This window comes from Emydura macquarii, unplaced genomic scaffold, assembly GCF_026122565.2.
Source record: "Emydura macquarii macquarii isolate MOO-44397 ecotype Brisbane River unplaced genomic scaffold, CSIRO-AGI_Emac_v2 contig_3328, whole genome shotgun sequence".
NCBI classification, from domain to species: Eukaryota; Metazoa; Chordata; order Testudines; family Chelidae; genus Emydura; species Emydura macquarii.
The window spans coordinates 2,189,733-2,215,848 of NW_027133465.1; the positions used below are offsets into that span (position 1 = coordinate 2,189,733).

General features: G+C 43.3%; 1 protein-coding gene across 1 annotated transcript in view; it reads left to right on the top strand.

The window, feature by feature from the left end:
- The window catches only part of TENM4 (teneurin transmembrane protein 4), a 486,586-nt gene that overhangs the window by 357,889 nt on the left and 102,581 nt on the right, over positions 1-26,116 (top strand). The window contains exons 16-17 of the mRNA XM_067533333.1: positions 3,359-3,505; positions 17,851-18,067. Of these exons, the coding sequence (XP_067389434.1) occupies positions 3,359-3,505; positions 17,851-18,067 (364 nt within the window). The remainder of the gene's footprint in view (positions 1-3,358; positions 3,506-17,850; positions 18,068-26,116) is intronic.

Here is a 26,116-nt window from a genome sequence, read left to right on the forward strand (position 1 = left end):
GCATCAGTGCCTTTTTTACAGCCTGATAGAGGAAAGACAAAGACAAGAATAAATTCATTCTCCTGGCGCTACTTGACAATCAAACCCGAGTATGTCTTATCCCTGAAGCCCAATTTTAAATGGCAATGAGGCTTAACTTGAAGGAAGTCCCAGCTACACTTAGTTTATAATTGAGACTAATTAGGGGGCCTTAATTTTTCAGATCATTAACAGGAGGTTATTCTGGCTACCAGTCTTAAAATGGCAGGGTAGTCTCTTGCTAGTTCTGGTGAATGTCCCTGTGATAGTATGACATTCATTTTTGTCTAGTTGAAACATGTCTGGTTTTTTCCAGTGTGCTCCTGGTTTAAGACTGCTTTTTACATGGTATGCTTGAAGTCCCCATGGATGGGCAAAGCTGCCCCTCTCCCTTCTTAAGACCAGTTTTTATACTGGCACTTGCAAGTGTTTCATTTAGAAACCCACATAGGACTCAGTCCTGCACTGCCGACTCAGATGACTCCAATGAGATCTCCACATATTTCGGGACAGCAGAAATAGGTCCTTAAAAGTTTTTTTTCCTAAAGCCCCATTCACTTTTTAAATGCCCTCTTCCACCAAATTTCAGTTAGTAAAAACAAGCAGACAAGATCACAGAGCTTGCGAAACATGCTGACCTGGATCTGAGGGGACTATAAAGCATGTGTATATTCCAGCTCTGTGGATAGTCAGAAGTGCTTCTCAAACACTGGATTATCTTGTTCCTTCAGTACCTGGGTTTTTTTAACAGGTTCACTTGTGTTATTATTTCTTAGCATTCTTTACTGGGCAGGGCTATTGTGGAATGCATAATAATGTATGCACTCATATATGTGTGATGGTGACCATAGCCACATCATAAACTGCAGAGACATGTAATAAATAGGATTTATCATGCACCTTTGAGCCTGCCCTCTGCCCACCAATCCATCTCCTCTGGGTTCTATTCCAACTTTCCAGAATTCTGAGTCTCACTATGCAGCCCCAGTTGTTGGGTTTTTTAAAACGAACCTGACAAAGAAATGTTTCCCCCTTAGCCCCTCAAATGTGCAATCTCTCCTCCTGGCCAGTGGTCCAGAATGGAGAGGATTCACTCCTGCACTACTGACAGCTTCTCTGAATGTTAAAACATCACAACTTCACTGTCTGAAATCTTACAGCTCGGCAGGGCTAGGAAGAGAAGCTTTATTCCACCGGGAAAGGGAGATTCCCAGTTTCCGAATGGGACATATAGTACATGCTCCTGGTCCTGGTAGGGTGCAGAATACTATACTTTAGAGTACTGATATTGTGTATATCTCACACACACACACATTCTCTCTTTACTGGGACGATTTTTTTTGTGCATCTTCATTCTAAGCCACTTGCCATGGTTTCCTTGGATTCAACTGGACAAGGTTCAGTGGGAAGCATGAAAATCTATTCAAGTTGACGTAAAATAGGTTTTTGTATATATAAAAAAAATAGGAAATTACATCCAAAAGATGGTTAAGAGAATGTTAAGGTTACCAAAGGCAAGCTCTCAAAAGTGAGGAAAAGACAGAATTAAGATTTCCTGGCAAACTTAATTCCTTCCTCTTGCATATGCATTATGATGCAATCTTTAATTACATGATCACCTGTTGTATTTTCCACAGGACCCCTGACTCATTCAGTGCATAGGATAGACTGTGCTCACTGAGTGAGCAGCTGTTCACTATTTCTTTTTATCCTCATCATTCAGTGTGTGAGTCCATTCATTGTTTACTGCACAGAATCTAAGCCCTGCACTAAATACAGAATTATTAATTTCCTCACAGAGTTTTCTGACATTCTCAGTTGACACACAGGAGCTGTGAGGGGATGCAGCATGCACAGTGAGACAGAATCTCTGGAAAATTTAGCTGCCAGACTTTACTGAGCATTTGCAAACGGGGGGTTCTCAGAGCCTTATAGCTTGGACAAATTTGGGCAGATTTTCACAGGGACAGCAAAATTCACATCTCTGACACCACGACAACCCCCTGCCAAATTTCAAGTCAGTGCGCCAAAGCATGCAGACATTAGAGTTTGCCAATGAGATGGCTGTAAGAATTTTTTTTTACGTGGGCAAACAACATATTTGTTGCTAATCATCTTCTTGGAAATTGCTGAACTTTTTTAGCTGAAACTTTAAAGAAATAAAAAATCCAGCCTGAGACAGACATCGGGCATGGAAAATTTCAGCCCAAATGTCTAACGTTTGGCAAAGTTGTAAGCAGCTGAAGACATGGTTTTATAATGGGAAATGTCAAGCAGCCTTGACTATAAGCTCTGCCTATAATAACATACAGGCACATACACTTTAGGGGAGTGACATACTCTGTGTATAACTATAAAAACTATTTAAGGTCAGTTTTAAAGAGTTTTCCTGCCTCCCTCTGTTGCTTGTTCAATTGGACTCACAAACTAAGGCAACTGCCTTTGAAAGCAGAGGTGTAGAAAAAATAGTTTCAGTAAAAGTGTTTACATCTCTGTAAACAGATTTTACAAACCGAAATGGCACTTCTGTACTCTATTGAACATGTGCGGCGTGCATGAAGGTGTGGTGTGATATGAATGCTCTAGCAGCACTTGTATGGGATGACCTACATAGCTCACTCATGGCCCTGCCTCTTGCGAACAATGCAATAATTCCAAAGTCCTGTCAATAAACCCTTCATAGTACATCTCACCATCACGTAGCCTCCCTTCACAGATGGATAAGTACATATGTACGTGCATACATATGTAGAGGCAGAGGGGCCCATTGGAGAGGGCACTAAAATGGGACTCAGGAAACCGAGGTTCTGTTCCTGGCTCTGCTGCTGAGTTGATGTGTGATCGTGGGCAAGTCACTGTACCAGCTTGCCAGACTGAGACTCTTGGTTGTACCTTCCCCAGCCCACTGCCTCCTAGGTAGTTCTGAGAACTCTAACCCACCATGGAGTTTGGGTTACTCCAAGCCCTGGTCTCGCAAGGCAACCCAAAGTGTAGGGTGGCTTGCCACATACACAGCTAAAGAATCAGGAAAGCAGATCGCATCTCTATCTCAGAAATTCATCATTACGGTAGAGATGGGGAGCCATGAGTAGTAATCACCAAAGCTTGAAGTACTAATACAATGAATGTCATGCCCTTCTCTTAGTCTACTGTTCCCCATTGATTCCTGATGGCAAAAGATGCAGGATACTGTTTAAGTGGGAGAAGAGAGATAAGTAGAAGGCAAAGGAAAAAGCTGTTTTAAGAGGTTCCCTGGCCACATTTCCAGATTGTCTTTCTATGTCCCTAGTTGTCCTAACATCTTCAAGTGTATTAGAATTTGTGATTATTTCCCTTGCAGAGGGTTGCCCTGGACTGTGTAATGGCAATGGAAGATGCACTCTAGACATGAATGGTTGGCACTGTGTCTGCCAGCTGGGCTGGAGAGGAGCAGGCTGTGATACTTCCATGGAGACAGCATGCGGCGATGGAAAAGACAATGATGGAGGTAGGACTTGAGTGTATGTGATTCATCAAGTTCACAGAGCCTTACACTGCTTCTCTTAGTAAGGCCCATCACCAGCTGGGAGGACTCTAGGGTGCATAAGATCCTTGTTCTTGACAGCTGATAGAGAATGGCTGATGAACTTTGCCAGACTAATTCAGCCATATTTTATTTGAATTTAAATTGAATGAATTTGGTGCAGGGGTCTGAGGTTTATTTATCCTCAGAATAGGCACAGCATAGTCAGTGGCAGTGCAAGCTTCCTTCCACCCCACTCCACCTTTGTGCGTGAGCCATGACACTGTAGAATGAGTTTCCCTGTCCATTCGAACCTTGGCCTCTCTCCTGAGACTGCCAACAAGGGTCCTAACTCACTAGAATGGATGTGAAGCAGCAACCTAGAGGCACATGCCCACAAACCATCTAGTCCCTCTTAGTCCATGTTTTATTGATTCCAGTTCCATACGTAATGAGTCAGGCATGAGAATAATAGCTCAGCGTAATGCAAAGCTAATGTTCAGAGTTATCTCATTACAAAGGAAACGCTGGAAGAGTGTGAAGGTTTGAATTAGAGGACGGGAGATGAGATATTAAATTTGAGGCATAAGGAAGACTGCATAATTTGTTTTGTTGTCACTCAGCAAAAAGCTCTGTGAACCACAGCCTGGGCCAGAACCCAGACTATGAAATGCAAACTGCATTTTGCACGTGTCTTGTTTTATCATATTAACAAGAACAGTGCAGATCAAACACCCCTTCTCTCTCCCCCTCCAAAAAACCCCCAAAAACCCAAGCCTGTGACTATCAGCTTCACAAGGACCAGGATTCTGATCGAATATTTAAAATACTTTTGTACATCTGGCATGGTAAATGGACCAAAATGTCTGCTTAGAAAAGATGCGGGGGAGGGATCCTATAACCCTATACAAAGGGTACAGGCTGTAGAACAAAGGCCGCTTGTTCCCTCACATGAAACCGAATACCACTGTATTAGTCTTTCTATTTACAGCTGACACAAGGCACCAATAGGGTTCACCACACCACATGTGTAAAAATATGGTAAATATATCTAAGCATAATCCCAGCTTCTGTGGGAAAATATGGTCATTTCTTAGAGAGAGAGCAAAAATCTCAGAGGTAATCCAGCCCAGAGCAAATGGAGCCTATAAACATAACATCAAAAAGAGCGTGCTCAGACTCTGGCTCTGTGGGATGTAGGCACCACCTGGTCAGAGATTCCATGGCCTGAGGTGTCCGCTTAGTATGCGGTGACTCCCTGTGTTATCCATTTCAAAGGAACTGTTGATTATCTTGTCAGCCAACAAGGCAACAGATGAGCAGATGTAGACTGAAGAAGCGAAGATGAGCCTTGTGTTTATCCTGTGACAAGCATTAGAAAATAAAGCTCCAGCCCTTTCAATGCACTACAACCTACAGTTAAAGAGTCCATGACAGATGGACACAACAATGATAATGGGATCTTACTACACAATTGCCAAGGACTGTGCAGCGAGAGTACAAAACGAGTACCAGCTTTAGCTGACTTTGGCACAGCTTTGGGGTTTGATAATGTTATATACATGGGACTGGATCCTGGGCTACATCAAAGCAGCGTTTGGTGCAGCTTAGAAAACATGGGGGCATAGGTGGTGTTGAGACACTTTTGTTCTCCCTCATAGTGGGGCCGGCTGGAGATCATTAGCTCCCTGCACTAGGAGCTGGCAGAGAGGGTGACATAGGAGCTACGATAATGGCTCCATGCATGGAGGATCCTTGGGCTAGACCCACTAGCTTTCTAACTGCTCTGCGTTGCTGAGATAGGGCAAAACAGCCAGAGTGATAGATCCAGCCCATGATTTTTAAACCTGTCACTTGAAAAATCAACTTCTGCTCTGTACAACAAGATAACTAGGAAAAGATGTTCAGTCACTCACACTAATGGCTTGTTGCTCTGCAGTCCCTATCACCAGCAATGACACCTGCCACCACCCCAGTGGGAGCTCCCAGAGGGATTTTGCCTCAGGCTATCACATTGCCTCCAAGAGCTCTGACGGAACATGGGCCAGAGTGGTCTCTGCTTCACCTTTTCAGAGAGCACAATGTGCTTGCGCCCAGATTGGGTGGGTACGAGGGCCCTCTCTCCTGTAGGGAAGGATAGGAGTAGTGCTCATGAATGATCTGGAAAAAGGGGTAAACAGTGAGGTGGCAACATTTGCAGATGGTAAAAAATTACTCAAGATAGTTAAGTCCAAAGCTGACTGTGAAGAGTTACAAAGGGATCTCACAAAACTGGGTGACTGGGCAACAAATGGCAGATGAAATTCAGTGTTTATAAATACAAAGTAATGCGCATTGGAAAATATAATCTCAACTATACATACAAAATGGTGGGGCCTAAATTAGCTGTTGCCACAGAAAGATACCTGGGAGTCACTGTGGATAGTTCTCTGAAAACATCTGCTCATTGTGCAGTGGCAGTCAAAAAGCTAACACGCTGTTCAGAACCATTAGAACAGACATAGATAATAAGACAGAAAATGTCATAATGCCATTATATAAATCCATGGCATGCCATACCTTGAATATTGCATGCTATTCTGGTCAGCCCATTTAAAAAAAGATATGCTAGAATTGGAAAAAGTACAGAGAAGGGCAACAAAAATGATTAGGGGTATGGAACAGCTTCCATATGAGGAGAGATTAAAGAGACTGGGACTTTTCAGCTTGACAAAGAGACAACTAAGGGATATGATAGAACTGCAAAATATCATGAATGGTGTGGAGAAAGTGAATAAGTGTTAATTACTCCTTCACATAACATAAGAAATAGGGGTCACCCAATGAAATCAATAGGCAGCAGGTTTAAAACAAACAAAAGGACATATTTCTTCACACAACACACACTCAACCTGTGTAACTCGTTGCCAGGGGATGTTGTGAAGGCCAAAACTATAATAGGGTTAAAAAAGAATTAGATAAATTCATAGAGGATAGGTCCATCAATGGCTATTAGCCAAGCTGGTCAGGTATGCAACCCCATGCTCTGGGTGTCTTTAGCCTCTGACTGTCAGAAGCTGGGAGTGGATGGCAGGGGATGATCACTCGATAATGTTTGTTCATTTTATTCCCTCTGAAGTACCTAGCAGGGCCACTGTCGGAAGACAGGACACTGGGCTAGATGGACCATTGGTCTGAACCAGTATAGCTGTTTTTACCTTCTCTTGGGGTGTGAGGACTAGAGTGGTTTATTTCCCCCTTTCCTCACATGTCAGTGTGGGGCTAGTTTCAATGTAGCCTTTAAATATACATCTGTGCATGTGTCTAAACCAGGAGTCACTTTGGGCCATATTTTGAAGGTATTTGGTGCCAAACTACCATTGGAATCAATGTGAACAAGGCATCTAAATATTTTTTTTAAATCTGGCCTTTTGTTCCCAGAAGAGCTTCTCTAGAAGCAGAAGTTTCTCATAAGGGAATTGTGATTTGCATTGAAACAATTTGGGGCTTTGACTCCTGTTCACAGTAAGTAGCGTTTCAGTCCGCCCAATTTATCATTCCAGCTGTAACCAGCTGGTTCTGACGCAGTGGTACCATCTGTATCACTGCCACTGGAAATTCCTTAGTATAATAGGAGCTGGAGTTAAAATCTTTTTCAACAGGTTATGGGAAAGTCACACTCCATGGGAGACAGAAAACAGAACCTTTTCAGTAAAGTGGAAGGCTGTTGGCCCCAGAGAAGCAGTGAAAAGCTATGACAGGAGTATTTCAGAGATGCGCTCCATGAAAGAGAATCTTTACCTCATTTAGAACAAAGAGATTCCCAGGAAAAATCCCAAGAAAAATGTTTCATTGGGCTGGCCTGGAGGTACCATTTCAACACGGTGGGTCTAATTCTGCTTTCACTTACACTGATGTCAACTTAGAGTAAGTCCATTGACTGGACTGGCATTGCACCAGATTTTACACCAGAGCAGGTATTTATCCCAGGATCATCATAGGGAAAACAGCAGAAAGTGACTCACCTTTAACAATCCAGTACAGTTAAGGTTACAAGAGTTTTGCAGACTGTGCCCAAGGTGTCACAAAATTGATTACAGCAAACTGCAGAAGTTTTCTAAAAATATGCACAGAGAGGAAGATCCTAGAGTGACTCTCTTGTCATTGTTCTATGTTACATAACCACTCTATTTTAGGAGTGCAACACTGGCTGACTGAGTGCAGTTCTTCTGCAACCCACCTGCAGAGTAGCCTGTCACATGCTTATAACAGTGCACACCTGGAAGACTTAAGTAGCCAAAGAAACTAATCCCATGATAGGACCTGGAAGTAGATTTAAAGGCCCTCATAAAACCTCCCTTCAAACCTTAAGGGCAAATATAGGGAACATTTCATTTCTGGAAAATAGATTTCCTACCAGCAGTCACCTCTGTCAGGGATCATGTGTGGAGGAATATCCTACCTAACTCGCAGATATGCTACATATGAGCAAAGCTGCTTCAGCACTCTTTATTTTGGGGAAGCTTCCCCCTGTCTGAATCACTCTGCATTACCAACTGGAGCATTAGAAATGTTTGGCCAGTCTAGCAATTTTATTACCTAATTTAGGATCTGTTTTATTATCCCCAGTGCCCTGAGTTCTTAGGAGAACTGTCAATATTAAGCTAGCTAGCTCCTTTTTTTCGAAAAATCCAGTCCCATTCACATGTTAACTTTGAGTTGGGGGCTTTATCACTAGTCCTGAATTTATCTCAGGAAGCTAGGTCATTAACTGGAAGGAAGGATTCTAGGGTCTGCAGTGGTGCTGATTATTTGGTAGGTGGCTCTCTTTAGAGTCAATATTTAACCAGTTTCCCAGTAAGCGACAATTAGATGCAGTTAAAAAAGAGATAAAATCAAAGTCCTGACCATTTATGGTCATTAAAGATCCCATAATACTTTTGTCAAGGAGCTGTTATTATTCCTCATTGTCTTTTCCTAATTCCTACTTTGATAATTATATCTTCCTACCTACATTCTCCTTACATTACATGCAGAATTTTCCTTCACTTCCTGTCTTAAAGTACTATGCAGCCTGGCTATGGGGTGTTAAATAGTGATTGTGTTATAATCCAGAGAATGGTGGACAAAGTGATTCCAGTGTAGCACATTTAAAGTGCGGAAGGGGATGAAGACCGCAGTGTAAATATAACACCTTATTTTATAATATTATTATAAAATCTTCATATGAATGAGAGAGGTAAATGTGCTTGAGCCTCCTGCATAAATCCCAAGAACGCTAGTGTGGGATCTCTAATTTCTCTCCCCAGTTTAAACAAATCTGAAGGGCACTCAGTGGTAATTATGGTATCTGCAGGACATTTTAAAAGTAACACTGGCCCATCCCAGGCTATTTAGCACACAAGAGGGGCCTGCCCATCTTCTTTTCTCAAATGCCTTCTCAGTATCAGTGGGGCTGCCATATCAGCATGATATTTTTCTCTGGAGAAGTGAAAAAGGCACCATACTATGCTCTTTCTTCTGCAGCAATTGAAATAGCCAACCCTCTTTCCTCAATTTGTCTTATTCATGAGTCCCTAGCATAATATAGCCAAGTGAGAATGCAGGGTTCCAAAATACTCAGGACATCCTCTTTGTCTTTCCAAGTGCAATTCTATACTCAACTAGTCCTTGCCCAAGAGCTCGCAGCCTGAAAACACATTCCTACCTCTCCTTCCTCCAACTCCCTCTAGCAGAACAAGATTCTCTCCTTCTCTTTTAAGCCACAGAGCATCAAACAATTGAGCTGTTGCATTTTGGGTTTTCACCTTTCTCTGAGGCATCTGGAATTAGCCACTGCTGGCACCAGATACCAGAGTTGATGCACCAACACTGACTCACCTCGATCTAAATTCTAGGGCCAGATTCTCAGCTGATGTAACTCAGCATTGCTGTATTGATTTCACTGGAGTCCTCTCACTTCAGAGCTAGCCCAGTTTCCTCCCTTGATCATTCTGTTTGCCCCCTTCACATAGTGTGGAAGCCTGTTGGCAGGCTGAACAGTGTGTAATGATCAGCAGAAGGGAACTGAGGTGCTTTATGCTCTTCTGCCAGGAGGAATCTGGCACTTTTTTTTTTTTTAATCATCCTCCTTGCTTTTGTTTGCGGATGAAAGTGTTCTCTTTGCAGAGCTGGTATGTGGACTTAGCTCCACGCTCTTGAACCGCTCTGATGAAGCCAGTCAGGACACTAGTACAGTGGGTCTCCCCTCAGGGCTCACTTGAAGTAGGGCTTCAGCGCCTCCTGGATCTGACCTCTGAGTGTTCAGCACCCCTTTCCCACCGTGAGTTCCCCACAGTGAGTCCCTCTGGGTAGGACGCCCCCAAAGGGGCTGTGCACCCCACCTTGCAGGCAGAAGCGATTCTCAGACAGCTGGGAACCAGCAGGGTTTGTTATTCGGCAGGAACACAGCGTACAACAGAACTTGTTCGCACAGAAATCAGGAAGCTACAGCAAAGTCCATCCTGTGGGGAACCAGAGCCCAGCCGTAGGCTCTTCCCTGGGCACCCGCCAAACGGGGATCGCGTCCAGCTAGCCAGCCTCAAACGTGCCTCTGCCCCTCCCTTTGCCTTTGTCCTTTTTCCTCCACAGGCAAGAAGGTCACTTGACTTGTCCCCCTCTCTCCAACACTTCCTGCTGAATCCTTGCAGGGGATGGGCTCCGGCCATTATCTGTGCGCAAGCAGCTACAGTCTGCCATCCCTGCCCTCTAGTGGTCTCTGCAACGATCACACTTACCCCTCCACCTGGATACACCCGGTGGGACTGAGGCACACACGCATAGTATTCAGAACAGCAAGAGCATTCCCACTTCATGTTTTCATAGAATGCAGGGCCAGAAGGGAAAACAATGGCAGGATTGTAAAAGAAATAGTGTAAAGGGACTGACAGAATCCCAAAACAAATGCAATGGCTGTGGGCAAAGTGATGAGTGCTTTGCAATGTTTAGCGATTTCAGATTTTTTGTTTCCTGCATGCTGTTTAGATCCTTTACTTTATGCATGCAAGGCTTTTATAGCACAAGAAGATTGTCACCCAGACATGGTAGGAGAGCTTTCCAATTCCCTGATCCCATAAAAAATGATTCAGTAATGTGCTAGCTGAATTTACAAAGGGTAAGGGAAGTATTAAGATCTGAATGCACCTGGGAAAACAGCCATCATAAATTAACATTTATCATCATGAATACATCCAATCAGACAACAGGGTCATCTTGGAAGAACCACAAACTGCTAAAAAGAGGAGGAAATGACAAGCTTTACCTGAAAAGATCTAACAGCTGTTACACAGTAATTTGTTATAAATCATTGGCTTTTCTTTCTTTGTCTTTGAGGATGGCTGTTAATCACCCTTCCCTCAGGTAAGAGAGCAGAATCATTAGTTCACATTTTCAGGGGTTTCATTTCTTCTATGACTCTCTGGTGGGACAGCGGCAGTTGTACAGCATTTGCTCTAGGCAGTCGTCTTTGGGAATGTGTGAGTGTGATGTGAATCCATACATCAGGACACTCAGAAATGGATGTCACTGAGCCCTCTCTGTAACTGCTGTCTTGCAGGAAGGGAATTGAGGGTCTAGGAGTGACCTTGGTTGTCTCACTTCACATCTTATGGCTGATCCTTACCAAAATGCCTCTTGTTGGCAGATTCATAGAACAGCACTTGCATCTACCTCAGAAAGGAGGCATAATGACATTGTTGTTATGCAGAATGAGGCAAAGGAAGAGATGGTCCTTCTCTAGACATTTGAAGAATGTCTCAGTTGAAGAAATGGAGAGATCCCATGTCCGCATGACCTCACCACCACCACATCCACCGCAAGAGAAAATAATAGGATACTGATAGCTAGACAGGGCGACCCCCAGTAATTATTCTTGTGGTTTCAGAGATTCTAGAGGCTGCTATAATACAAATAATGTTTGTTTATTATTTTGAGCCTATAAATGGGTATTGGGCATTTCAAAGAAGGAAGTAAAGACATAGTCTTCTTCTCAAAGCTTTTGGAAACTAATTTAGGACATAAACAGACAAAATAAAAATAGGGCAGATGGATGGGGAAGGGAAGGACACGGGTTACAATGATAAGATGAGGTGGTTACTCAGAAAAGAATGGCCCACTCTCCATCATTCTGTTACATTTGTGTTTAGTTTTCTTTTGACTCCTCACTGTTTTTCAAGATCATAGTAGTATAAGGCCAGATGCTACAACCCCATACACTGAGTACTGCTTGTTGGTGAAATTCAGCTTTTCACAGAGCACCAGCGCAAAGCCTATTGGCTGTTTAAGTCCCATAGGTGTAAGCTTTGTGCTGGTCCTCTGCATAGGAGTGAATTTCTTTGGCCTGTTCTGTGCAGGAGGTCAGACTAGATGAACATAATGGTCCCTTCTGGTCATAAAATCCATGAAGCTACAAAGCAGCAAGAATAATCAACTGCATTAACTCTGGCCACATGTTAAAATCTCATTCTCTTTGCTGTCCATGTCATAAATCTGAAATCATTACAGGGCAAATAATTATCGTTGCAACAGATAATGTCACTAGGAAAGGAATCATGCTGCCATTCTGTGGCGTGACGGACAGATAGGAGTGCCTCTTACTCTTGTACAGGCAAGGGAAATGCTCCTTAGTGCATTAGAAAGGCTGACAGATTTTTGTTTCTTAGTATGTTACAAAAGGTTTTTCTTAGTCACTGTTCCCATTGAAAGTCTGCAGCAAAATTTTCATTGACTTCAATGGGAGCAGGATGGAGCCTTGAATTTATCACACACATTCTTCTGGGATTACAATATCAAGGCTCATTTGGAACTTGTACCCTCTTTCAACATGAAAGACTCCATTTTCATGGTTTCTGGCTAGGATTAGACGTGTCTTGCTCCAAAATACGCTGTCTGTGTAGATACTGTTCTGTTCCCTGTATGGCCTGTATGTTCCATCACAGTATTCTACATGCAGCACCCATCATAGTTTGCTTAAACACATCATAACACCTTTAGCTGAAGGTTATTTGCATTCTGCAGTTGATGTTAGCATGACAGATTTTTGTTGCAGCATCCATAACTCTGTAGAAATGATCCATTATTCAATCCCGGCAAACTAAGACGCTGCCCATTAAATCACCCAACACAGTTCTGGGGCCATGAAAAGTCACAGCTAATTTGAAATTTTATTAGCTCTCATCTGATCTTGTTTACTGCAGAAGCAGTCTCTCGAAACCAGCCCTTTTCCTCTGCATAAAACTCTGATCTTGGAGTTGAATACTGAAGCTGAGAGTCTTGGAAACAAATCACTAGGCTGTATGGGCGTGAAAGGGGAAGCAGGCTTCTGCTGCTCCTGGGAACACTTTGCAGCCAGCAAACGCTGAGGTGACCCAAAGAATTCAAGAAGAGGAGGCCCACTGTTGCTTGAAATGAATTCCCCTGCAATGCATTTGTAGGTGTGAATGTGACAATTAGTTTTAGTACTGGGGAAAAAATACTTCACACTTGTTTCATCAAAGTTTAGAAAGAAGTTGAAAAGCCTGCCTCTCCATGTAAGCAAAATAATGGCCAGCAGGCAGATCATTTCCTAGAAGTTAATGCCTAGCTTTGCGCCTTAGGCTTTTAATCCCATCTCAGCAAGGGGGGCTTTGAGAGAAATAAGAGTCCAGACAGGGAAGCTCACAGGCAATATTGTACAGCCACAAAGCTTCTCTGTTTACTCAACTGCCTAACCTTTCCTGATGCTTCGGAGGGAAGGGCAGGACATCAAAATCCAGGTTTCTCTTCTGTCGTGTGTATGCAAGAGTTCCATCCAGCTAAGCAGGAGGTTGGTGTCCAGACTGGGAAGTCCATGTTGTTATAAACTACACAAAACATTTTTTTTAAAAAGGAGAGGACTTGTGGCTCTGATTCTGTAAGTCTTTGCAGGGTGAGCGGTAGGGAAAGCAAGGTGGTTGTGCTTGAGCTAATCTGGAAGCTATCCCAGGGAAGCAAATAAGGCACAGTATTAGCATACTTATCCACACTGAACACAGCGGCCTAGATTTTCACAAGTGACTCTTGATTTTTTGGGTGCCCAGCCTGTGACATGTTAAAGGGATCTCACTTTTAGAAAGCCCTGGGCCACCAACACCTGAAAATCAAACTTGTTTAAGGTGTCTAGGGTTTGGCATCCCATCACTGAGGTATCCAAAATCACTAGTGATTTTTAGAATTCGTGGTGTGTAGAGCTCATGCCCCTTTTTGTGCCTGCCCCCTCACTCGCACACAGGGTAAAGAAGCAGTGGGGATGAGATGGAGAAAGGGGATACAGGGTTTAAGTGTCACTCCAGCATGCTGGTGAGACACCTAAGGGAGCACTCCCTTCTTTGTCACCTGTCTTGTTGCTTGACATGAGCAGTTTGGTGGCCTTATTAATGCAGGATACTGCTGAGAGAAATCGTGTATCTTTTGTGAGTCCTAGTTCTCCCTTGGATCGAAGTTTGCACTGAGTAGCAAAATCCAGCATGGCTGGAAGTCGAAGTTAGAAAAACTCAAACTGGAAATAAGACATATGTTTAATAATGAAGTTGATTGTTATTACTATTATTACTTGTATTGCAGCAGCACATAGAAGCCCCCAGTCCTAGCCCAGGACCCCGTCGTGCCAGGTGCTGCATAAATAAAAAGATGGGCCCTATCCCAAAGAGTTTATGGTCCAAGTAACCGTTTGGAACAACTTCCCAAGGCTGTCTTTTTAAAAGATGTAGCTCAACCAAAAATTAATTGGGCTCGTTGCAGGAATCACTGGGTGAAATTATCTGCCCTGTGTTATTCAGGGCGTCAGACTAGCTGATTGTAACCGTCTCTTCTGGCCTTAAAGTCTCAGAATGGCGCCAGCTGGATGCCTTGGAGCTCCCACTGCCTCAGTGCCAGGGAAGCAGAAGTCATGCTGCTGAGCAGATTGTCCCTCTGTCGATCTCGTTGCTCCTTCATGGCTGCCTCTTGTTGAAGGGATTCAATTGAAGGCAGAGAGTCCAGTGAGGAATTGTGTGTTACTTTTGAAGCCTCACCCCAAAGGAATGCACCATGTAGTGGATGTGGTAAAAAATGTTGCTGTCACAATCTCCACAGGCTGCTACTTTAATTACCCAATGGTACCTTTCGACAGCAATGCATGCCTTGTGGTTTGAGTATTGTAATTTCTTCCACATGGTTCAGAATCCAGCAACAAATTCACTCTCTGATCTGTGCAACCATGGGCATATTATGGCTACTGTGTACCCTGTCTCTGTATCAATGGATTGACTTTAAATTGGCATCCTTGGTTTTTAAATCCCACGGATCATATTTGAGGCCTCTTCCTTGAGCCTCGCCCTGATGGATAGTTATGCTTTTACACATCCACTTGTTAGGAATCCTGTCATACCTCTCAGGTCATCCTGCCTTAGCTGCAATAGACTGTAGGGGGCAGAGCTTACTTACACCCATTTCTGTCTCAGTCCATCATCCCACCATTAAAAAAACATCTCCTGCCTTAGTGTGTTTCAAAGGTGTTTTGAACCCCTTCCCCCGATCCTCTTTGCCTCTCTTTTTATACTGGCCCCCTTCACTTCTTTTCATCTCTTTTGGATTATTGGACCTTGCTTTTATTCAACTGTGTAGCTCCCTGAGCAACTTGCTTTGTGGGGAGGATTCTTCATAAATGTCACTTTATCCTAGTGACTTTGACAGGGAAAGTAAGAGCTCACAGGATGTGAGAAGACACAGCTGTATGCAACATCATTTATTTCTTCTTACCGTTCACTGAAAGACACCACTTTGATAACTGATGGGCTTTTAAACAGTGAAAAACAAATGAAAAAAAAAAATTTGGATGGGGAGATGCACATCGTTATTTATTATTTGGTTTGTAGTTTAACTCTTGCAGTTCTTTGGGACATCTCAGACACAAGAGCCCCTAAATTTCCCAAGCTGAAAGAAATTTAGCACTATAGCTTCCATTAAAGTCAATGAAAGCTGAGTAGCTAAATCTGAGTTTATCTGCTTTCAGATGTCAGTGACAAGGTCCTTTAGTGTAGTTGTACCCAACTTAAAAAACACAGGACTGAAAAGTATTAGGAGAAAGGATAATATGTAACCTGGTTCCCAGCATTCCTGCATCAGCCAAATATTTTCCTATGTGTCTACTCCTGAAACACGCATCTGCAGCTTTCTGTGAAGACAGAAGTCCCTTGCCATTTTACTGTTTCAAATCCCAAACTGCAGCTCTGATGTCTGAAATAAAGACAGGATAATGAAAAGGTACCATACAGCAGGTTTGCCAGCCTCTCACTACAGGGTCTGCAACCTTAGAAAACATTATTAATGTGTGGGAGCAAATGATAAGGTGTCATCTCACTTGAAGCAGTAATCTTTCCAGTAACGGGGTGGGGTTTGGGTTTTTTGTTTTTTTGTTTTTGTTTTTTAAATAGGTAGATATAGATAGGCATATTATAGCTACACGGTTCTCTATTTTTTAAACTGTGTCTCAGATTCCAGCTGAGATTCAGCCTTGCAAAATCCTGCTAGCGCTAGCCCAGTCATCTGCTTCTTTTGATGGGCAAGTAAAATATAATTAGTATTTTTGTCATTATCATCAGTCATCATGAGACAAGGCAGATGGGTAGATTTTGTGCGTGAGCTGGTGCATTTTCATGACAATTTGGAAAGAGTTATAGCAAGAGCTATAAGTACGGACAGGAAGAGAGATAATAGATTGGATTTTCAGAAGCACTCAGCGGTGGCCTAAATGTGCTCACATTAACATCAATGGCAATTAGCCAATGCTGACCATTTTTGAAAATCAATCTCTCTCTCTCTCTCTCTCACACACACACACACACACACACACACACACACACACTGTTCTTAGTACCCTGGTGTGAATTTGGAATAATTGCTTTTAAGTCAGTGATTTATGCCTGTGCAACTGGGATCAGACCCTGGCAAACAGTTTGTAGTAAAGGCAAGCTGATTTGCTTAACATTGCAATATTTTTTTAGAAATTGAAAATATTTGTCCTGCCACCAGAGGGACCCACTCCTGGTACAGTTTCACTTTCTATGCACATTCAGTTCTTGCCTCTGTGCTGAGACTGCCAATGGGATACTAGCTGTTGAGGGTGGTTTGGCTAATACAGATTGCTTCTAGGGGTTGGACTGAGACCCTCCCCCCATACATTTCACATAGGCCTTTGAGCAGCCATCACATGGTAACAATTTTCACTATCAAACTGCCTTGTTTGAACTGATGTCTTCAAAGTGAAGAGCTCCATATCCCATTACCCAACCCCAAATGTCTAGTCCCTTAATCTGATTTAAGAATCCATCTCAACTGCATGCTAACTACTTATTTTTAATGTAATGCTTCGCCAAACCCCCACAGAGTTATGATGTTTTTTCTAAGCATTTCCTTCCCCATCATTGTTTATTACCAAGATTTTTGTGATGAACTATGGCATCACAGCATGTACTGGGGATGAGAGGACAATCCTGTGAAAAATGGATGCTTCTGTTTACACATGTGGTTGCTTGGCAAACAACAATACTTAATTCCAGTAAAATACACTTAGTAGGTTTTCCTCATGCATGTGACTGCTAGTGCTGTTAAAAATTTAGTGCTGGTGAAAGGTACAGCGTAAAGCCCTCTATTGATCCAGAGAATAGGTACAGCACAAGCAGATACAGGACACATTCCCCTCCCCCGCAGGCCCGCTTTATCCCTTTCCCCACCACTAAATCTTTCAGTGACCACTCCTTCAAGCGTGAGATGGTAGTTCAGTTTTCCAGCACAGACTTTTAGCAGGTGGCACCACTGATGGAGCTGTGGGGTTCTGCACCAGCTGAGGATCTGGACTCAGTGCCTCCTTAGCTCTGAGTGTCTCTGCCAAGAATGAAACTGATGGCACGGATGTGATGGTAGAGTTTGTGATTTAGATTCCTTTCTATAGAGAACTGGACTGAGGCACCAACCTCATTTCACATAAGCCAGGAACAGCCATCAGATGGTAATGATCTTCACTCACTACCAGCCTACTCCGAATTTGATGGGGTGACCAAGAGCGAGGTGAAAAATTCCATACCCTATTATCAATCCCATGAGACTTTCAGTTCTCCTGCTTTAAAAAAAAATCTGCTAGTTTGTGGGTCATTTTTTCAAACTCAGATAGCTTTTAAAACAACAACCTGGTGTAAATCTGTGTCACTCCACTGAAATCAGTAGAGCTTCACTAATGTCCACTAGCTAAGGGTCTGACCACTTGCTGATTCAACACACTTTGTCACTGCTGCTCTGAAATCTTCCTTTCCTTTCTGCAGATGGCTTGATGGACTGTATGGACCCTGACTGCTGCTTGCAGTCATTGTGCCATGTTAACCCACTGTGCCTGGGCTCACCTGACCCCCTGAATATCATACAGGAGATTCAAGCCCCTGCATCCCAACAGAACCTGCACTCTTTCTATGATCGAATCAAGTTCCTGATTGGCAAGGACAGCACACATCTCATCCCGGGAGAGAATCCATTTGATGGAGGGTAAGTGTTTGGGGGGGTTTTAAACAAGAATTAAAGCCCAAGTCCTCTGTTCCCAGTCAGAGGTGGAGTGGTGAATTGTGTACAATGAAATACTACTAAGGAACAGCAGAAAGATGCAGGGGACAAAAACTGTGTCATTACTAACGCCCCGGTGGTTGCCTATGGGAAATAGATATCTGAAGACTTTCATGACTAATATAAAGCTTCTGAAGGTCCTCCCAGGGGTAAGGCACACACAGATTGAGAAATTAAAGGGACAGAGACTTTTTTCTGCACTATCAAACCCATATCCTCTCCACCCAGCTTTTCATTATACTCTTTCCTCTAATGGCAAGCCTCCATTGGCTCCGCCAATCTTTGTAGAATAGTGGAACTAATTCACCTTGTTGGGTCTATGTCCATCTGTTTCCTTTATTAGTCAACCCTTTTTAAGAAATCTTTTTATCTCTATCTTACATATATCCCAGGGTGTATTGCAGGGGTCAGAAGCCACCTGTGAGACAGTGCACAGTTGCCCTCAGAATTAATTCTGACGTATGTTCCACTTAGACTAAGTGTCTGTGCCCCCCCTTGGGTGAAAAGGGCTTTTCCTTTCGGGATGTGCTCCCTGGCATCCAGGTTCCTTTGCAGTCACTTAAGCTTCCACTTGTCCTGCCACTGCTGTGCAGTGCCAGAGAGCAGGAGAAGACACTCCTTTCCTGTGCCGATGACCCACGTTGCTTTTCCCACAAAGCAGCCAGTGAGTGAGTGCCATTAATCCAATCTGGCCCATCGTTTGGCTTCTCTTGTTCAAATGAATGGAGTTTTCCAAGAGTATTTTGCAATGGTGCCCTGAAAACAGCAGTCCCAAGTTGACAGACTCAGCATCCCCTCCCGTCTCACTTACAGAGAGGAGGAGCTGCGACCGGAGTTACAGCCTCATGGTACATATGATTGTTAAAGGCCTCCAAAGAGCTTAGAAAGCATAGAGAAGGCCTGACATTTGTAATGTAAAAAAGAAAGCAGTAAATAGATTGAAGGTTTCAGCATGAGCATCACTAGAAGTAGGAGATGGCATGAATCACTTCTGCAGTTCATGCCCCAAATCAGCAAAGTGCATGCCTAACTTTAAGCACATCAATAGTCCTGTTGGAGTCATAGGGTGACGTGGGCTTACAGTAAAACACATGCTTACATATGTTGCTGAATTATTGATAATTCAATGATAATTCACTGTGTCTTTCTGTCTTTCCCAAACTTTGGGAAGGGTTCCCAGAAATCTCGGATAAAATTTGGAGTGTCAGAGTTTAAATTCAATCTAATTACTTATCCCGTATGTTCAGCTTTCCCAGAAAAAGTAGGTGTGCCGTGGAAATGTGTTGGAATTGTAAAGTCAAACTTGCCATGCTCATAGGGCCAATTCAGTACTTGCAATTCCACACTTACCACAGGCCCTGTTGAAGCCGATCCAGGGCTGTTCCATGGATCAGCTGATGAAAGGATATTGCCCCTGGCAGTGAGCACCACCTTCTGTGTCTCACCATCTACAATGGTCCTGGAAGCCGACCTCAGATGTGAGCCTCTTAGAAGTACATCAGTACCAATGAGTCAGCTTGATATGCTGATGTCCATGATTTGATTCTCTGCCAACCTTCTCCAGAGCCCAAGAAGGCTAACTACAGTGCTTTGGATTAATGCCAAGGAGTCATTATGTAATAAGCAATGTTATCTTTGGCAGTCTTCACAAGACTGTAAACTGGATAGCTGGGTACTAACTGGTGCAGACTCTTGCCTAAGTATTAGTTTAGCAAATTCTTGACTGCTGGCTACTGGGGTTCTTAGTTATTGCAGTAAAAAGCAGGCACCAGAACATGGAATAAATTATACTAGTCATTTCATTTTCAAGATGATATTTTCGGGATAGCATTTCTCAAGGCTGAGCTGTCAATCATGAGCCTTGTTATAGGGGAATCTGACGTCAGATCCATGTATAACAGCATTTTTTTAAAGGCAGGAAGATTTGTTATATGTAAATCCAACATTGTGTCCATGTGTAATGAGCTTTCCCACTGACAACCAAAGAACCGTCAGATTCTACTGTCCAGGAATTACAATGCAGATTGTTTCTGCTCGTTAAGAGCCTACTCTGCTTTCAATAACAAGCAGCTTTTCAGGGAATTACACGTCTTCCATTCATATAGTGGATGAAGCTACCCAATAGTGTACTGATATAATGAGCGTGAAGTTCATTCCTGTGCAGAAACCCAGCGCAAGAACTATGTTACTGCTTAAGGGCCACTTAAGTCCTTAAAAACAGAACTTAAGTGGTTCATAAACTTTGTGCTGGCTCTCTGCTCAGGTGTGGATTTCCTCTCTAAGTATGTAAATATCCTACTATTGAAAGATCAGAGCTCAAAAGAGACATCTGCCATCCAAAAGGCTGATATTTCATACATCCTTGGCATATAAAGCTCCTCCCTTGCTGAAATGGGGAATGCAAAGATTAAAATTAATGAAACAGGTTCATAACTGATTTTTTTTTTCATTTGTTGCATTGGATCTAGTAAATTGGCCTTACTCTTTAATCTACTTTCAGCGTGAAAAGCTCTGCAATTACATCAGTGATTTATGACATTTTGCTATTCTTTAAATATCAACACTAGGTGATTAACAATAAACATGGTCTCCAGACATGCCACCTCAAGCTGTGATATCACATCGCACAAGTTAAACAGCCTTGACCATAGCATAGGAACTCTCTAAGGAAAACCCACGTGCTGCAGAATATAGCACGTGGTGGCTATATTTTCCTCTGCGCAAATACCAAGCCAGTGCCCCAGCACAGCGTCAGGGACACTGTGACACTGAGCTGCTACAAGTGCTGCTGTTCTTGATGATAAATTAAACAGTGATAAGTCACCCGGATCAGATGGTATCCACCCAGGAGTTCTGAAGGAACTCAAATGTGAAATTGCACAACTCCTAACTGTGCTATGTAACCTATCATTTAAATCAGCTTCTGTACCAGATGCCTGAAGAATAGCTAATGTGACACCAATGTCAAAAAGGCTCCAGAGGCGATCCTGGCAATTAAAGGCCGGTTAGCCTAACTTCAGTACCAGGCAAATTGGTTGAAACTGTAGTAAAGAACAGAATGATCAGACACATAGATGAATGCAGTTGGTTTGGGAAGAGTCAACCGTGTTTTTGTAAAGGGAAATCATGCCTCGCCAATCTACTAGAATTCTTTTCGGGGGTCAACAAGAATGTGGACAAGGGTGATCCGGTGAATATACTGTATGTAAATTTTGAGAAAGTCTTTGACAAACTCCCTCACCAAAGGCTCTTAAGCAAAGTAAGTGGTCGTGGGAGAAGAGGGAAGGTCCTCTCCTGGATTAGTAACTAGTTAAAAGATAGGAAACAAAGGGTAGGAATTAAAAATCAGTTTTCAAAATGGAGAGAGGTAAATAGTGGTGTCCTCCAGGGGTCTGAACTGGGACCAGAATTGTTCAACATATTGCTAAATGATCTGGAAAAAGGGGTAAACAGTGAGGTGGCAAAATTTGCAGATGGTAAAAAATTACTCAAGATAGATAAGTCCAAAGCAGACTGCGAAGAGTTACAAAAGGATCTCACAAAACAGTGACTGAGCAACAAATGGCAGATGAAATTCAGTGTTGATATATGCATAGTAATACACATTGGAAAACATAACTATACATACAAAATGATGCGGTCTAAATTAGCTGTTACCACTCAGGAAAGAGATCTTGGAATGATGGTGGATAGTTCTCTGAAAACATCCACTCAATATGCAGCAGCAGTCAAAAAAGCTAACAGAACATTGGGAATCGTTAGGAAAAGGATAGATAATAAGACAGAAAAATATCATATTGCCTCTTTATAAATCCATGGGTACACCCACATCTTAAATACCGTGTGCAGATCTGGTCACCCCATCTCAAAAATAATATATTGGAATTGGAAAAAGTACAGAAAAGGGCAACTAAAATGATTAGGGGTATGGAAATGCTTCCATGTGAGGAGAGATTAATAAGCCTAGAAATTTTCAGCTTGGAAAAGAGACAACTAAGAGGGGATATGATAGAGATCTATAAAATTATGGCTGGTGTGGAAAAAATTAAGGAAATATTACTTACTCCTCATAACACAAAAACTAGGAGTCACCAAATGAAATCAATAGGCAGCAGGTTTAAAACAAACAAAAGGAAAAGTATTTCTTCACACAGAGCACAGTCGATCTGTGGAACTCCTTGCCAGAGGATGTTGTGAAGGCCAAGACTATAACAGGGTTCAAAAAAGAACTAGATAAGTTCATGGAGGACAAGTCCATCAATGGCTATTAGCTAGGATAGGCAGGGATTTCTGTTTGCCAGAGGCTGGAATGGCTGACAGGATGGATCACTTGATGATTGCCTGTTCTATTCATTCCCTCTGAAGCACCTGGCATTGGCCACTGTCAGAAGACAGGATATTGGGCTAGATGGATCATTGGTCTGACCCAATATGGCTGTTCTTATGTTCTTATGTGATATAAAACTCAGTGTCCTGAGCCTTTGTGGTCATTTAAGAACCCAATGCACTTTTCACAGGGGTGGGGGGATGTTCTGGACTGACTGGATATTCACTATCCTGAATAGTGAATTGGGTGCTGTTGCTGTGTGCCATTAAAATCTATCGCTTGTCACCCCAGAGGTGGCAACTCTTTAGCCCTGGACTATCAGTAATTCCTACACAGAGAGAATGTGTGCAGTCAATAAAGTGCTTTGGGATCCCCTACGCATGGATGGTAGGGGAACACACATGTGCAAGCCATTCATCATTAACATTCAGAAAACGGAACATAGCTTCTTGTTGAATCTTCCCTGATGCTTACGTAGAGTGTGTGAGTGGCAGATGATAGTCTTGCTGATATCAAAGGGACTGCTTACAGAGGACGGTAATGCTTGGCGTGAGTCAGGGTGGTAGCATTTGTTCCTAAGGGACAATGTGTCGCCATTTCTGTTCTCCCTTCCAGGGACATACCCTAACCTGACTTGCATGGCTGCACAGTGGGGATAGGTGTGGAGAGGGTGCAGAGAGCCTATCTACTGCACTGGAGGAGGTCAGAATCCTGACCCCTGTTTTATCCTCTGCACTATCCAGATAACTCCCATTTCAGTGTAGGAGTTACTCCTATCTTGAGTGGGGAAGATTAGCACCCCTAGAGTGCAGGGCAGGGGGAGTCAGCAGCAGTAGACATCCTCACAGGAGCAGGATGGGGAGTGGGCCAGAGCAGATGCTGGGGGTGGGTGTGCCCTCAGCGGCCTTTAAAAGTTGGCAGCCATTGCTATTTTTATGTGCAGCGCACACCTCCAGAGGTAGGACCCCCATCAAATTAACGGCCATGAAAAACGCGTCTTAGACCATGAAATGTGGTCTCCCCTGTGAAATCTGGCTATTGTAGGGGAGACCAGAATTCACAGAGCTGGATGGCCATAGAGCAGCAGCTGCAGGCAGGGAGCCTAGCTCTGAGGGTGGGGGGGGGGGAGGGATTGTCACTTTTTGGGGAGGCGGGGCCTGTCTTACAGGTGGGCAAATGGGCAACCACTCAGGGCTCCAGGCTCAAGAGGGTGCCATGGTCACCTCCCAACACACACAGAGCCAGCCCAAGACCCCTTTAATTCCTAAGCGCTACGCTCAGAGCTGGGGAGGGGCAGGGCTGGGGGTACCCCAGCCAGGAGCTGCTACCGTACGCCGGGCTCCAGCTGCTAGTCCTGGATGGCTGGGAGGGGACAGGACTTCTTCTCCTGAACAGGTTGCTCCTGGGGTTGAATCAGACCCACCTCCAGGAACCTCCCTCAGCTGCAGGAAGCCCTGTGGCTGCTGGCTGGGAGCCCAGCACTGAACGCAGAGAGTAGCATGTATGGTATTGCCACGCTGGCTTCTGTGCTGCTGGCAGCGGCACTGCCTTCAGAACCTGCCCTCTGGCCGCTCAGCTCTGAAGGCAGCAGTGCAGAAGTAAGGGTGGCAATATTATGACCCCCTACAATAGCCTTGTGACACCCTCCCCTCCCAGTCCCCTTTTGGGTTGGGACCCCCACGGTTACAACACCATGAAATTTCAGATTGAAATATGTGAAATCATGAAATGTATTATTTTTTTAAATCCTTTGACCATGAAATTGATCAAAATGGACCAGGAAGTTGGTAGGGCCCTAGCCATAGGGAGAATGACTCCAGCCACTGTGGCTTTTGTGATGTCCCTCTGTGCCCCTCCCATTAACACAGCAGCAGCTTCGAAAGCCACAGTCTAGCCCACAGTGTCTATGTATTGCTTGAGTTTGTATCTAATACTGTTGTTGGAGGGGAGGTGTTTATTGTCCCTGGTGGGACCATATCAACACAATATGTTTGCATTTCCTACGTGGCCTATGTAGAAGTGGCAGCAGAATGAAATATATGACGGAATACCTATACAATACATCCCCTGGGCTTTAGAGACACGGCTTAGCTACCCTTTAGAAAGAACAGCAATGTAGATCATCCAATGGAGTACAAAGAAATGAATAGCTCATGACAGCTAGCCTTGGAGTGAATTTATTATTGAATTACACTCTAGCTTTTTAAGAACAAGCTGAGCTGACAAGCCACCTCATCACCGCAAAAGTGGGAGGGGAAAAAAAAGACAGTGATAAATTACCCTGATGGATAAAGGTAAAGACTGTGTCTCCTCCAAAATACCAGCAATTACATAGTATTCATGTCTGGGTAAAAAATACCACTGGTCATATTGAAATGAGTGTTCATGATGATGATGAAGCAAGTAGCTAAATTAAATTCTGTATGCACAGAATGTCTTTTTGCATCATTTTGATGAACAGATAACAAGTACTCTTCTGCCACTTGATCATTCCTGTATTGATTTCAAAACCACTTACTCTTGCTGTTTGCTTTGTATCTTTAAGCCGTTCTTAGTTGTCCGTCACCAAAAGGAGCAGCACGGGATGCACTGATGTCAAGTTGTTGACTTTCAAGTGGGACACCTAATATCCTTGTTCTCTCTTGAGGGACGGTGTCAGACAGTAGTCTCAATTCATGGCCTGCGGAGTTTTTTACGTCAAGTGTCAGCATAGGACTAAACTCCTCTGGAAGCCAGGCATAGAACTGCCTTTTTTCTATAGTATGTTTTAAAAAGAACTCAGTGTGTTTTGAAAGAGAATCTGCTTTTGACTCCCTGATGGTTTATGGCACAGCTATCATGTAAAGCCATGATATTGTGCTGTCAGTATAATTAACTTTTTGTGAACCCTCTATAATTATATGGGCAACTGGAAACAAGGAAAAGACCTATGGAATAGAGCTCAGTGTTGTGTCTGAGTGCCCTCCTGAGGATTGGCCTCTGGTACTAGTTACAGAGAGAGTCTCTTCCCTCCCTCACATCTCGAGCCAATGCACAGGGAAGGAAAAGGTCCCATGGTTTAAAATTCTGACTCGAGGTGACATTTCTTGGGTTCTCTTTCCAACTCCGTTACTGATGCCTGATATGACTTGTGGCCAGTCACTTCAATGCTCGGTACCTCAGTTTCCCCATCTATACAATGGGGATGATAAAATGTAGCCAGCCTAGAGGATTGTTTGAGGCCTAGTTAGTAAATGGTTATAAAAGCATTTTGAGTTCATGATATAGAAGGTACTGTATAAATGCAATAGTTTGGTATTTTATAATATATAGTGGGTATTTGCTTCTTTATTTATTTTTACTTTGCACAATCAAACCTTACCTCATCCATTATCTAGAGCCAAAGCCAATCAGCTGAGAGAACAGCAGAGTGTGAAAGGGGTTGGGGAGATAATGCATCCAAATCTTGTGTTTAATCCTTTCAACTCAGTTCTCAGGGATTTAAAATGACGATCTGCATTGTGCTTTCATGGTATCCTTGGATTTGTTTGCTTTCCCCATTTGTCCCGGTGTCGGATAGCAGACAGCTGCCCAGACAAACACGTAGGCCTTGTCTTCACTGCGAAAAAGGTGTATTTTTTACACGGAGGTAACTAACGCAGGGGAGC